The 14602-nt window shown below is 48.9% G+C and overlaps 1 protein-coding gene and 1 long non-coding RNA gene across 8 annotated transcripts in view; one reads left to right on the top strand and one right to left on the bottom strand.

Moving 5' to 3' along the window:
- LOC128074246 (methyl-CpG-binding domain protein 2-like) overlaps positions 1-12280 on the bottom strand; it is a 29013-nt gene extending 16733 nt beyond the window's left edge. Inside the window, exons 1-2 of the mRNA XM_052669918.1 lie at positions 12165-12280; positions 5026-5185 (exon numbers count right to left, since the gene is read on the bottom strand). Of these exons, the coding sequence (XP_052525878.1) occupies positions 5026-5185; positions 12165-12277 (273 nt within the window). The 5' untranslated portion in view covers positions 12278-12280. The remainder of the gene's footprint in view (positions 1-5025; positions 5186-12164) is intronic.
- Positions 1685-4728, top strand: LOC128074249 (uncharacterized). 7 transcript variants are annotated; one of them, XR_008203127.1, is made up of 4 exons: positions 1685-1746; positions 2403-2462; positions 2643-2722; positions 4669-4728. It is a non-coding gene; the product is annotated as an uncharacterized LOC128074249 (long non-coding RNA). The 7 variants fall into 7 exon arrangements; XR_008203123.1 differs by having other exon boundaries at positions 2643-2702; positions 4669-4714; XR_008203124.1 differs by lacking the exon at positions 1685-1746 and adding an exon at positions 2115-2126 and having other exon boundaries at positions 2643-2702; positions 4669-4714.
- Positions 12281-14602: the final 2322 nt, after the last annotated feature.

Here is a 14602-nt window from a genome sequence, read left to right as displayed (position 1 = left end):
AAATCCCATAAGAAATCCCATATAGGAACCCAAATCCCATAAGAAATCGCATAGAAGGACCCAAATCCCATAAGAAATCCCATATAGGAACCCAAATCCCATAAGAAATCCCATAAAAGGAACCCAAATCCCATAAGAAATCCCATAAAAGGACCCAAATCCCATAAGAAACCCCATAAAAGGACCCAAATCCCATAAGAAATCCCATAAAAGGACCCAAATCCTATAAGAAATCCCATATAGGAACCAAATCCTATAAGAAATCCCATATAGGACCCAAATCCCATAAGAAATCCCATAAAAGGACCCAAATCCTATAAGAAATCCCATAAAAGGACCCAAATCCCATAAGAAATCCCATATAGGAACCCAAATCCTATAAGAAATCCCATATAGGAACCGAAATCCCATAAGAAACCCCATAAAACCCCATAATCCTATCAATAATCCCATAGAAGAACCCAAATCCTACAAATAATCCCATATAGGAACAGAAATCCCATAAGAAATCCCATAAAAGAACCCAAATCCCATAAGAAATCCCATAAAAGAACCCAAATCCCATAAGAAATCCCATAAAAGGACCCAAATCCTATAAGAAATCCCATATAGGAACCAAAATCGTATAAGAAATCCCATAAAAGAACCCAAATCCCATAAGAAATCCCATAAAAGGACCCAAATCCTATAAGAAATCCCATATAGGAACCGAAATCCTATAAGAAATCCCATATAGGAACCCAAATCCCATAAGAAATCCCATATAGGAACCCAAATCCCATAAGAAATCCCATAAAACCCCATAATCCTATCAATAATCCCATAGAAGAACCCAAATCCTACAAATAATCCCATATAGGAACAGAAATCCCATAAGAAATCCCATAAAAAGACCCAAATCCCATAAGAAATCCCATATAGGAACCCAAATCCCATAAGAAATCCCATATAGGACCCAAATCCCATAAGAAATCCCATAAAAGGACCCAAATCCCATAAGAAATCCCATATAGGAACCCAAATCCCATAAGAAACCCCATAAAAGGTCCCAAATCCCATAAGAAATCCCATATAGGAACCGAAATCCCATAAGAAACCCCATAAAACCCCATAATCCTATCAATAATCCCATAGAAGAACCCAAATCCTATAAGAAATCCCATAAAAGGAGCCAAATCCCATAAGAAATCCCATAGAAGAACCCAAATCCCATAAATAATCCCATATAAGAACCCAAATCCTATAAATAATCCCATATAAGAACCCAAATCCTATAAGAAATCCCATATAAGAACCCAAATCCTATAAATAATCCCATATAGGAACAGAAATCCCATTAAGAATCCCATATAGGACCCAAATCCCATAAGAAATCCCATATAGGACCCAAATCCCATAAGAAATCCCATATAGGAACCCAAATCCTATAAGAAATCCCATATAGGAACCGAAATCCTATAAGAAATCCCATATAGGATCCCATATCCAGTTTATAGGGTCAGCATTGGGGTTATAGGGTCAGGATGGGGGTTATAGGGTCAGCATTGGGGTTATAGGGTCAGGATGGGGGTTATAGGGTCAGGATGAGGTTATAGGGTCAGGATGGGGGTTATAGGGTCAGCATTGGGGTTATAGGGTCAGGATGGGGGTTATAGGGTCAGGATTGGGGTTATAGGGTCAGGATGGGGTTATAGGGTCAGGATGGGGTTATAGGGTCAGCATTGGGGTTATAGGGTCAGCATTGGGGTTATAGGGTCAGCATTGGGGTTATAGGGTCAGGATGGGGGTTATAGGGTCAGCATTGGGGTTATAGGGTCAGGATCGAGGTTATAGGGTCAGCACTGGGGTTATAGGGTCAGGATGGGGGTTATAGGGTCAGGATGGGGGTTATAGGGTCAGCATTGGGGTTATAGGGTCAGCATTGGGGTTATAGGGTCAGGATGGGGGTTATAGGGTCAGCATTGGGGTTATAGGGTCAGCATTGGGGTTATAGGGTCAGGATGGGGGTTATAGGGTCAGCATTGGGGTTATAGGGTCAGGATCGAGGTTATAGGGTCAGCACTGGGGTTATAGGGTCAGGATGGGGGTTATAGGGTCAGCATTGGGGTTATAGGGTCAGCATTGGGGTTATAGGGTCAGCATTGGGGTTATAGGGTCAGGATGGGGTTATAGGGTCAGGATGGGGTTATAGGGTCAGGATCGAGGTTATAGGGTCAGGATTGGGGTTATAGGGTCAGGATTGGGGTTATAGGGTCAGCATTGGGGTTATAGGGTCAGCATTGGTTTATAGGGTCACCATTAGGATTTATAGGGTCAGGATGGGGTTATAGGGTCAGCATTGGGGTTATAGGGTCAGGATGGGGTTATAGGGTCAGGATGGGGGTTATAGGGTCAGGATTGAGGTTATAGGGTCAGCATTGGGGTTATAGGGTCAGCATTGGGGTTATAGGGTCAGGATGGGGGTTATAGGGTCAGGATTGAGGTCATAGGGTCAGGATGGGGGTTATAGGGTCAGCATTGGGGTTATAGGGTCAGCATTGGGGTTATAGGGTCAGGATGGGGGTTATAGGGTCAGGATTGAGGTCATAGGGTCAGGATGGGGGTTATAGGGTCAGCATTGGGGTTATAGGGTCAGGATCGAGGTTATAGGGTCAGCATTGGGGTTATAGGGTCAGCATTGGGGTTATAGGGTCAGGATGGGGGTTATAGGGTCAGCATTGGGGTTATAGGGTCAGCATTGGGGTTATAGGGTCACCATTGGTTTATAGGGTCACCATTAGGATTTATAGGGTCAGCATTGGGATTATAGGCCCAGGATGGGGGTTATAGGGTCAGGATCGAGGTTATAGGGTCACCATTGGGTTATAGGGTCACCATTAGGATTTATAGGGTCAGGATGGGGTTATAGGGTCAGCATTGGGGTTATAGGGTCAGGATTGGGGTTATAGGGTCAGGATTGGTTTATAGGGTCACCATTAGGATTTATAGGGTCAGGATGGGGTTATAGGGTCAGCATTGGGGTTATAGGGTCAGGATTGGGGTTATAGGGTCACCATTGGGTTATAGGATCACCATTAGGATTTATAGGGTCAGGATCCCAGTTATAGGGTCACCATTGGGTTTATAGGGTCAGCATTAGGATTTATAGGGTCAGCATTGGGGTTATAGGGTCAGGATCCCAGTTATAGGGTCAGGATGGGGGTTATAGGGTCAGGATCGCAGTTATAGGGTCAGGATTGAGGTTATAGGGTCAGGATGGGGGTTATAGGGTCACCATTGGGGTTATAGGGTCAGGATCGCAGTTATAGGGTCAGGATGGGGTTATAGGGTCACCATTAGGATTTATAGGGTCACCATTAGGATTTATAGGGTCAGGATGGGGTTATAGGGTCACCATTGGGATTACAGGCCCAGGATGGTGATTATAGGGTCAGCATTGGGGTTATAGGGTCAGGATGGGGGTTATAGGGTCAGGATGGGGGTTATAGGGTCAGCATTGGGGTTATAGGGTCAGGATCGAGGTTATAGGGTCACCATTGGTTTATAGGATCACCATTGGGTTATAGGGTCACCATTAGGATTTATAGGGTCAGGATGGGGTTATAGGGTCAGCATTGGGATTATAGGCCCAGGATGGTGATTATAGGGTCAGGATGGGGTTATAGGGTCAGGATCAAGGTTATAGGGTCAGGATTGGGGTTATAGGGTCACCATTGGTTTATAGGGTCACCATTAGGATTTATAGGGTCAGGATGGGGTTATAGGGTCAGCATTGGGGTTATAGGGTCACCATTGGGTTATAGGATCACCATTAGGATTTATAGGGTCAGGATCCCAGTTATAGGGTCACCATTGGGTTTATAGGGTCAGGATGGGGGTTATAGGGTCAGTATTGGGGTTATAGGGTCAGGATGGGGGTTATAGGGTCAGGATTGGGGTTATAGGGTCAGGATTGGGTTATAGGGTCAGCATTGGGGTTATAGGGTCAGCATTGGGGTTATAGGGTCACCATTGGGTTATAGGATCACCATTAGGATTTATAGGGTCAGGATCCCAGTTATAGGGTCACCATTGGGTTTATAGGGTCAGCATTAGGATTTATAGGGTCAGCATTGGGGTTATAGGGTCAGGATTGGGGTTATAGGGTCAGGATGGGGGTTATAGGGTCAGGATGGGGGTTATAGGGTCAGGATTGAGGTTATAGGGTCAGCATTGGGGTTATAGGGTCAGGATGGGGTTATAGGGTCACCATTGGGTTATAGGGTCACCATTGGGTTATAGGGTCACCATTGTTTTATAGGGTCACCATTAGGATTTATAGGGTCAGCATTGGGATTATAGGGTCAGGATGCTGATTATAGGGTCAGCATGGGGTTATAGGGTCAGGATTGGGTTTATAGGGTCACCATTGGGTTTATAGGGTCAGGATGGGGGTTATAGGGTCAGGATGGGGGTTATAGGATCACCATTGGGTTATAGGGTCAGGATGGGGTTATAGGGTCAGGATTGAGGTTATAGGGTCACCATTGGGTTATAGGGTCAGCATTGGGTTATAGGGTCACCATTGGGTTATAGGGTCACCATTAGGATTTATAGGGTCAGGATGGGGTTATAGGGTCAGCATTGGGATTATAGGCCCAGGATGGGGGTTATAGGGTCAGGATCGAGGTTATAGGGTCAGCATTGGGGTTATAGGGTCAGGATGGGGGTTATAGGGTCAGCATTGGGATTATAGGCCCAGGATGGTGATTATAGGGTCAGGATGGGGTTATAGGGTCAGGATTGGGGTTATAGGGTCACCATTGGGTTATAGGGTCACCATTGGGGTTATAGGGTCACCATTAGGATTTATAGGGTCACCCTTCGCATTTATAGGATCGCCCTTCGCAACCCCCCATTCCCCCTCCATTTATGGGGTCAGCCTGCAGCTGAGCCTTCCGGGATCCCCCCCCAGCGCCACCTTATGGGGTTGGCCTTATAGGATCGGCCCTTATAGGGTCAGCCCTTGCTTTATAGGGTCGTCACCTTATTGGGGTTGAGCGAATCGTTCCTCAACCTCTGTTTGTTCTTCTGCAGTTTGCTGGGCATCATTTTGCCCGTCCGAAAATCGAAGCAGCTCAAATCCACAGCGTTGCCCAAATATCGAGCGAGTTGGGGTTTGCTTCGGAATTTTTTCCCGCTCGGGCTGTGGGATTATAGGGGAAAAAGGGCAGAAATCCTATAAGAAACCCCGTAAAAATCCCATAAAAGCCCTATAAGTTACATAGCGGGAAATGGGGAGGAAATGAACCTAAAAATCGACCCTTTTCAGCCCCAAAATGGTGGATTTTCACCCCAATTTCCCTCATTCTGACCCTATTGGGATTCATGGGGGACAGAAAAACCCCAAATCCCATAAAAATCCTATAAAAATCCCATAAAAAACCCCACAAATCCCATCAAAACCCTATAAGTTACATAGCGGGAAATGGGGAGGTGAAAATGACCCCAAATCGACCCTTTTTGGCCCCAAAATGGCGGATTTTTACCCCAAAATCTCCCACCCTGACCCTATAGAGACTCATAGGGTGGAGAAAAACCCCAAATCCCATAAAAATCCTATAAAAATCCCATAAAAAACCCCACAAATCCCATAAAAGCCCTATAAGTTACATAGCGGGAAATGGGGAGGAAATAAGCCTAAAAATCGACCCTTTTCGGCCCCAAAATGGCGGATTTTCACCCCAATTTTGCTCATTCTGACCCTATAGAGACTCATAGGGTGGAGAAAAACCCCAAATCCCATAAAAATCCCATAAAAATCCCATAAAAAAACCCCACAAACCCCATAAAAACCCTATAAGTTACATAGCGGGAAATGGGGAGGAAATGACCCTAAAAATGAACCATTTTTGGCCCCAAAATGGCGGATTTTCACCCCAATTTTGCTCATTCTGACCCTATTGGGATCCATGGGGGACAGAAAAACCCCAAATCCCATAAAAATCCTATAAAAATCCCATAAAAATCCCATAAAAAAACCCCAAAAACCCCATCCAAACCCTATAAGTTACATAGCGGGAAATGGGGAGGAAATGAGCCTAAAAATCGACCCTTTTCGGCCCTAAAATGGGGGATTTTCACCCCAATTTTGCTCATTTTTACCCTATAGGGACTCATAGGGTGGAGAAAAACCCCAAATCCCATAAAAATCCCATAAAAATCCCATAAAAAACCCCACAAATCCCATAAAAACCCTATAAGTTACATAGCGGGAAATGGGGAGGAAATGAGCCTAAAAATGAACCATTTTTGGCCCCAAAATGGCGGATTTTTACCCCAAAATCTCCCACCCTGACCCTATAGAGACTCATAGGGTGGAGAAAAACCCCAAATCCCATAAAAATCCCATAAAAATCCCATAAAAAACCCCACAAATCCCATAAAAGCCCTATAAGTTACATAGCGGGAAATGGGGAGGAGATAGGCCTCAAAATCGACCCTTTTCGGCCCCAAAATGGTGGATTTTCACCCCAATTTCCCTCATTCTGACCCTATTGGGATTCATGGGGGACAGAAAAACCCCAAATCCCATAAAAATCCTATAAAAATCCCATAAAAAACCCCACAAATCCCATCAAAACCCTATAAGTTACATAGCGGGAAATGGGGAGGTGAAAATGACTCCAATTCGACCCTTTTTGGCCCCAAAATGGCGGATTTTTACCCCAAAATCTCCCACCCTGACCCTATAGAGACTCATAGGGTGGAGAAAAACCCCAAATCCCATAAAAATCCCATAAAAATCCCATAAAAAACCCCAAAAACCCCATAAAAACCCTATAAGTTACATAGCGGGAAATGGGGAGGAAATGAACCTAAAAATCAACCATTTTTGGCCCCAAAATGGTGGATTTTCACCCCAATTTGTCTCATTCTGACCCTATTGGGATTCAAGGGGGGGACAAAAACCCCCAAATCCCATAAAAATCCCATAAAAATCCCATAAAAAACCCCAAAAACCCCATAAAAGCCCTATAAGTTACATAGCGGGAAATGGGGGGGAGATAGGCCTCAAAATCGACCCTTTTCGGCCCCAAAATGGCGGATTTTTACCCCAAAATCTCCCACCCTGACCCTATAGAGACTCATAGGGTGGGGAAAAACCCCAAATCCCATAAAAATCCCATAAAAATCCCATAAAAAACCCCAAAAACCCCATAAAAGCCCTATAAGTTACATAGCGGGAAATGGGGAGGAAATAGGCCTCAAAATCGACCCTTTTTGGCCCCAAAATGGTGGATTTTCACCCCAATTTTGCTCATTCTGACCCTATTGGGATTCATAGGGGATAGAAAAAGCCCAAATCCCATAAAAATCCCATAAAAATCCCATAAAAATCCCATAAAAAACCCCAAAAACCCCATAAAAACCCTATAAGTTACATAGCGGGAAATGGGGAGGAAATGAGCCTAAAAATGAACCATTTTTGGCCCTAAAATGGTGGATTTTCACCCCAATTTCCCTCATTCTGACCCTATTGGGATCCATGGGGGACAGAAAAACCCCAAATCCCATAAAAATCCCATAAAAATCCCATAAAAAACCCCACAAATCCTATAAAAACCCTATAAGTTACATAGCGGGAAATGGGGAAGAAATGAACCTAAAAATCGACCCTTTTCGGCCCTAAAATGGTGGATTTTCACCCCAAAATCTCCCACCCTGACCCTATAGAGACTCATAGGGTGGAGAAAAACCCCAAATCCCATAAAAATCCCATAAAAATCCCATAAAAAACCCCACAAATCCCATCCAAACCCTATAAGTTACATAGCGGGAAATGGGGAGGAGATAGGCCTCAAAATCGACCCTTTTCGGCCCCAAAATGGCGGATTTTCACCCCAATTTTGCTCATTCTGACCCTATTGGGATTCATAGGGTGGAGAAAAACCCCAAATCCCATAAAAATCCTATAAAAATCCCATAAAAAACCCCACAAATCCCATAAAAACCCTATAAGTTACATAGCGGGAAATGGGGAGGAAATGAGCCCAAAAATCGACCCTTTTCGGCCCTAAAATGGGGGATTTTCACCCCAATTTTGCTCATTCTGACCCTATAGAGACTCATAGGGTAGAGAAAAACCCCAAATCCCATAAAAATCCTATAAAAATCCCATAAAAAACCCCAAAAACCCCATAAAAGCCCTATAAGTTACATAGCGGGAAATGGGGAGGAAATAGGCCTCAAAATCGACCCTTTTTGGCCCCAAAATGGCGGATTTTCACCCCAATTTTGCTCATTCTGACCCCATAGGAATCCATGAGATGGAAAAAAACCCCAAATCCCATAAAAATCCCATAAAAATCCCATAAAAAACCCCAAAAACCCCATAAAAACCCTATAAGTTACATAGCGGGAAATGGGGAGGAAATGACCCTAAAAATGAACCATTTTTGGCCCCAAAATGGCGGATTTTCACCCCAATTTTGCTCATTCTGACCCTATTGGGGTTCATAGATAAGAGAAAAACCCCAAATCCCATAAAAATCCCATAAAAATCCCATAAAAAACCCCAAAAACCCCATCAAAACCCTATAAGTTACATAGCGGGAAATGGGGAGGTGAAAATGACTCCAAATCGACCCTTTTTGGCCCCAAAATGGCGGATTTTTACCCCAAAATCTCCCACCCTGACCCTATAGAGACTCATAGGGTGGAGAAAAACCCCAAATCCCATAAAAATCCCATAAAAATCCCATAAAAAACTCCAAAAACCCCATAAAAACCCTATAAGTTACGTAGCGGTAAAACGGGAGGAGAAAATGACCCCAAATCGTCCCTTTTTGGCCCCAAAATGGCGGATTTTTACCCCAATTTTGCTCATTCTGACCCTATTGGGATTCATAGATAAGAGAAAAACCCCAAATCCCATAAAAATCCCATAAAAATCCCATAAAAAACCCCACAAACCCCATAAAAACCCTATAAGTTACATAGCGGGAAATGGGGAGGAAATGAACCTAAAAATCGACCCTTTTCGGCCCCAAAATGGGGGATTTTTACCCCAATTTCCCTCATTCTGACCCTATTGGGATCCATGGGGGATAGAAAAACCCCAAATCCCATAAAAATCCCATAAAAAACCCCATAAAAATCCCATAAAAGCCCTATAAGTTACATAGCGGGAAATGGGGAGGAGATAGGCCTCAAAATCGACCCTTTTCGGCCCCAAAATGGCGGATTTTCACCCCAAAATCTCCCACCCTGACCCTATAGAGACTCATAGGGTGGAGAAAAACCCCAAATCCCATAAAAATCCCATAAAAATCCCATAAAAAACCCCACAAATCATATCAAAACCCTATAAGCAACTCCCATTGCCTTCCATTGACTCCCATTCCACCCCCAGCCCCAAATCCACTCCGGGTTTTCCCCCATCCCCATTCACTCCCATTGACTCCCATTGCCTTCCATTCACTCCCATTGCCTGCCATTGCCTCCCATTCCACCCCCACCCCCAAATCCACTCCGGGTTTTCCCCCATCCCCATTCACTCCCATTCACTCCCATTGCCTTCCATTGACTCCCATTGCCTTCCATTCACTCCCATTGCCTTCCATTGACTCCCATTGCCTTCCATTGACTCCCATTGCCTTCCATTGACTCCCATTCCCCTTCCAGCCCCAAATCCACTCCGGGTTTTCCCCCATTGACTCCCATTCACTCCCATTGACTCCCATTGCCTTCCATTGCCTCCCATTCCACCCCCACCCCAAATCCACTCCGGGTTTTCCCCCATCCCCATCCCCTCCCATTGACTCCCATTGACTTCCATTGACTCCCATTCCACCCCCAGCCCAAATCCACTCCGGGTTTTCCCCCATCCCCATTGACTCCCATTGCCTTCCATTGCCTCCCATTCCCCTTCCAGCCCCAAATCCACTCCGGGTTTTCCCCCATCCCCATTGACTCCCATTGCCTTCCATTGCCTCCCATTCCCATCCTACCCCCAAATCCACTCCGGGTTTTCCTCCATTCACTCCCATTGACTTCTATTGCCTTCCATTGCCTCCCATTCCACTCCCACCCCAAATCCACTCCAGGTTTTCCCCCATCCCCATTCACTCCCATTCACTCCCATTGCCTTCCATTGCCTCCCATTCCACTCCCAGCCCCAAATCCACTCCGGGTTTTCCCCCATCCCCATTCACTCCCATTCACTCCCATTGCCTTCCATTGACTCCCATTGCCTTCCATTGCCTCCCATTGCCTTCCATTGACTCCCATTCCCATCCTACCCCCAAATCCACTCCGGGTTTTCCCCCATTCACTCCCATTGACTTCTATTGCCTTCCATTGACTCCCATTCCACTCCCACCCCGAATCCACTCCGGGTTTTCCCCCATCCCCATTCACTCCCATTCACTCCCATTGCCTTCCATTGACTCCCATTGCCTTCCATTGACTCCCATTCCACCCCCAGCCCCAAATCCACTCCGGGTTTTCCCCATCCCCATTCACTCCCATTGACTCCCATTGCCTTCCATTGACTCCCATTCCACTCCCACCCCCAAATCCACTCCGGGTTTTCCTCCATCCCCATTCACTCCCATTCACTCCCATTGACTCCCATTGCCTTCCATTGACTCCCATTGCCTTCCATTGCCTCCCATTCCACTCCCACCCCAAATCCACTCCAGGTTTTCCCCCATCCCCATTCACTCCCATTCACTCCCATTGCCTTCCATTGACTCCCATTCCACTCCCACCCCCAAATCCACTCCGGGTTTTCCCCCATCCCCATTCACTCCCATTGACTCCCATTGCCTTCCATTGACTCCCATTCCACCCCCAGCCCCAAATCCACTCCGGGTTTTCCCCCATCCCCATTCACTCCCATTCACTCCCATTGCCTTCCATTGACTCCCATTGCCTTCCATTGACTCCCATTGCCTTCCATTGACTCCCATTCCACTCCCAGCCCAAATCCACTCCGGGTTTTCCCCCATCCCCATTCACTCCCATTGACTCCCATCCCCTCCCATTGACTCCCATTGCCTTCCATTGACTCCCATTGCCTTCCATTCACTCCCATTGCCTTCCATTGACTCCCATTGCCTTCCATTGACTCCCATTCCACCCCCAGCCCCAAATCCACTCCAGGTTTTCCCCCATTGACTCCCATTGCCTTCCATTGACTCCCATTCCACTCCCAGCCCCAAATCCACTCCGGGTTTTCCCCCATTGCCTTCCATTGCCTCCCATTCCACTCCCACCCCAAATCCACTCCGGGTTTTCCTCCATCCCCATTCACTCCCATTCACTCCCATTGCCTTCCATTGCCTCCCATTCCCATCCTACCCCCAAATCCACTCCGGGTTTTCCCCCATCCCCATTCACTCCCATTCACTCCCATTGCCTTCCATTGACTCCCATTGCCTTCCATTGACTCCCATTCCACCCCCAGCCCCAAATCCACTCCGGGTTTTCCCCCATCCCCATTCACTCCCATTCACTCCCATTGCCTTCCATTGCCTCCCATTGCCTTCCATTGACTCCCATTCCACTCCCAGCCCCAAATCCACTCCGGGTTTTCCCCCATCCCCATTCACTCCCATTCACTCCCATTGCCTTCCATTCACTCCCATTGCCTTCCATTGACTCCCATTGCCTTCCATTGACTCCCATTCCACCCCCAGCCCCAAATCCACTCCGGGTTTTCCCCCATCCCCATTCACTCCCATTGACTCCCATTGACTCCCATTGCCTTCCATTCACTCCCATTCACTCCCATTCACTCCCATTGCTTTCCATTGCCTCCCATTCCACTCCCACCCCAAATCCACTCCGGGTTTTCCTCCATCCCCATTGACTCCCATTGCTTTCCATTGACTCCCATTCCCATCCTACCCCCAAATCCACTCCGGGTTTTCCCCCATTCACTCCCATTGCCTCCCATTGCATTCCATCGCCTCCCATTCCACCCCCAGCCCCAAATCCACCCCACCTTTTCCCCCTTCCCCCCCTCCCTCCCCCTCCAGCCCTATGGAGGATGGGCTGCGCGACCCCAAACCCCCCCCCCTATGGAACCCATAGCAGAAAACGTCTCGCCAGCCTCCCCCATTAAAACCCCATGGAAGCGGAGCCAAACGAACCGCAATGGGGATTCGGGGCCTGACCTGAAGTAATAAACGTCGCTTTTCCCTGCGCTCAAGCCGGATTTACGGATGACTTCTTCCTTCTTCCAACCGGGTGGAAGAGCCGGGCAATCGATCCGGCCTTGTTTCTCCATCTTGTTTCTTCAGGGGTGCTGATGAGGAGCCGGGCTTCGGATGAGTTCGGAAGATGTTCGGAACGCGTTCGGCTCGAGTTCGGGAGGTGGTTCGGCTCCAGTTCCGGGTTGTTCGGGCCGAGTTCGGATGGAGTCGGGTGACGTTCGGAGCGACTTCCGGTCGAGTTCGGGAAGCGTTCGGGTCCGAGTTCCGGGTTGTTCGGGTCGAGTTCGGGGGGACTCGGGTTGAGTTCGGGGGGACTCGGGTCCGAGTTCCGGGGTGTTCGGGGAGAGTTCGGAGAGACTCGGGTGGGGTTCGGGGAGACTCGGGTCGAGTTCGGAGAGACTCGGGTCGAGTTCGGGGGGACTCGGGAAGCGTTCGGGTCCGAGTTCCGGGTTGTTCGGGTTGAGTTCGGAGAGACTCGGGTGGGGTTCGGGGGGACTCGGGTCGAGTTCGGGGGGATTCGGGTCGAGTTCGGGGGCGCTCGGGTCCGAGTTCCGGGGTGTTCGGGGAGAGTTCGGAGAGACTCGGGTCGAGTTCGGGGAGACTCGGGTCGAGTTCAGGGGCACTCGGGGAGCGTTCGGGCCCTGAGTTCCGGGTTGTTCGGGTCGAGTTCGGAGAGACTCGGGTCGAGTTCGCGGGGATTCGGGTCGAGTTCGGGGGCGCTCGGGTCCGAGTTCCGGGGTGTTCGGGGAGCGTTCGGAGAGACTCGGGTCGAGTTCGGGGGGACTCGGGTCGAGTTCGGGGGCACTCGGGGAGCGTTCGGGTCCGAGTTCCGGGTTGTTCGGGTCGAGTTCGGGGGCGCTCGGGTCGAGTTCGGGGGGACTCGGGTCGAGTTCGGAGAGACTCGGGTTGAGTTCGGGGGCACTCGGGGAGCGTTCGGGCCCTGAGTTCCGGGTTGTTCGGGTCGAGTTCGGGGGCGCTCGGGTCCGAGTTCCGGGGTGTTCGGGGAGAGTTCGGAGAGACTCGGGTCTGAGTTCGGGGGGACTCGGGTCGAGTTCGGGGGGACTCGGGAAGCGTTCGGGTCCGAGTTCCGGGTTGTTCGGGTCGAGTTCGGGGGCGTTCGGCTCCGAGTTCCGGGGTGTTAAGGGCGACTTCCGGTCGAATTCGGGGACGCTCGGAGCGCACTCGGGTCGAGTTCGGGTGGACTCGGCAAGCGTTCGGGTCAACTTCCGGGCTGTTCGGGAGTGTTCGGAACGCACTCGGGTCGAGTTCGGGGAACAGTCGGAGGCGTTCGGAAACGCTCGGAGATCTTCGGGTCGAGTTCGGGGCGGCTCGGGAGCGTTCGGGTCGAGTTCCGGGCTGTTCGGAGCGGCTCGGGCTGCAATCGGAGGCGTTCGGGTCGAGTTCGGGGCTGTTCGGGTCGAGTTCGGGCAGCGCTCGGAGGTGTTCGGGGAGGCATTAAGAGCCGTTCGGAGACGCTCGGTGATGTTCGGGTCGAGTTCGGGGCGGAATCGGAGGCGCTCGGGATGCGTTCGGAGCTTTTCGGGGACATTCGGAGACGTTTGGGTGAAAGAAACGGAGGGGACCGGAGGATCGAAAGGAGGAACGGGGACAGGAAGTGGGGGGGAACCGGAAGAAAAAGGAAGAGGGTGGAAGGTTGACCGGAAGTGAAGGGAAAACCGGAAGTGTAGGGAATCACGCGGAAGAAGGACCTTAATTAGGACCTTAAATTCATTAAGGATGAAGAAGATCCCTCCCCCCCCAGTGTCCCTGCCAGGAGCCTAATTAGGACCGTAGGATAATTAGGGCGGGAAAAGATGGGGGATTTGGCAGCTATGGGTCTCAATTGAGAGCTGTGGATCAATATTTGGCAGCCACGGGTTTATATTGGGAGCGATGGATCAATATTTGGCAGCCACGGGTTTATATTGGGAGCAATGGCTCCCTATTTGGCAGCCGTTGGTCTCTATTGGGAGCAATGGATCCCTATTTGGCAGCCGTGGGTCTCTCTTGGGAAGAATGGATCCCTATTTGGCAGCCATGGGTCTCCATTGGGAGCAATGGCTCCCTATTTGGCAGCCGTTGGTCTCTATTGGGAGGAATGGATCAATATTTGGCAGCCATGGGTCTCTATTGGGAGGAATGGGTCCATATTTGGCAGCCATGGATCTCTATTGGGAGCAATGGATCCATATTTGGCAGCCATGGGTCTCAATTGAGAGCTGTGAATCAATATTTGGCAGCCACGGGTTTATATTGGGAGCGATGGATCCATATTTGGCAGCCGTGGGTCTCTATTGGGAGGAATGGATCCATATTTGGCAGCCGTGGGTCTCAATTGGGAGCAATGGATCCCTATTTGGCAGCCATGGGTCTCTATTGGGAGGAATGGATCCATATTT

This window comes from Tympanuchus pallidicinctus, unplaced genomic scaffold, assembly GCF_026119805.1.
Source record: "Tympanuchus pallidicinctus isolate F22 unplaced genomic scaffold, pur_lepc_1.0 scaffold87, whole genome shotgun sequence".
NCBI lineage: Eukaryota > Metazoa > Chordata > Aves > Galliformes > Phasianidae > Tympanuchus > Tympanuchus pallidicinctus.
Note: the sequence above shows the minus strand (reverse complement) of the source record. Positions and strands in the feature narration are given on the sequence as shown.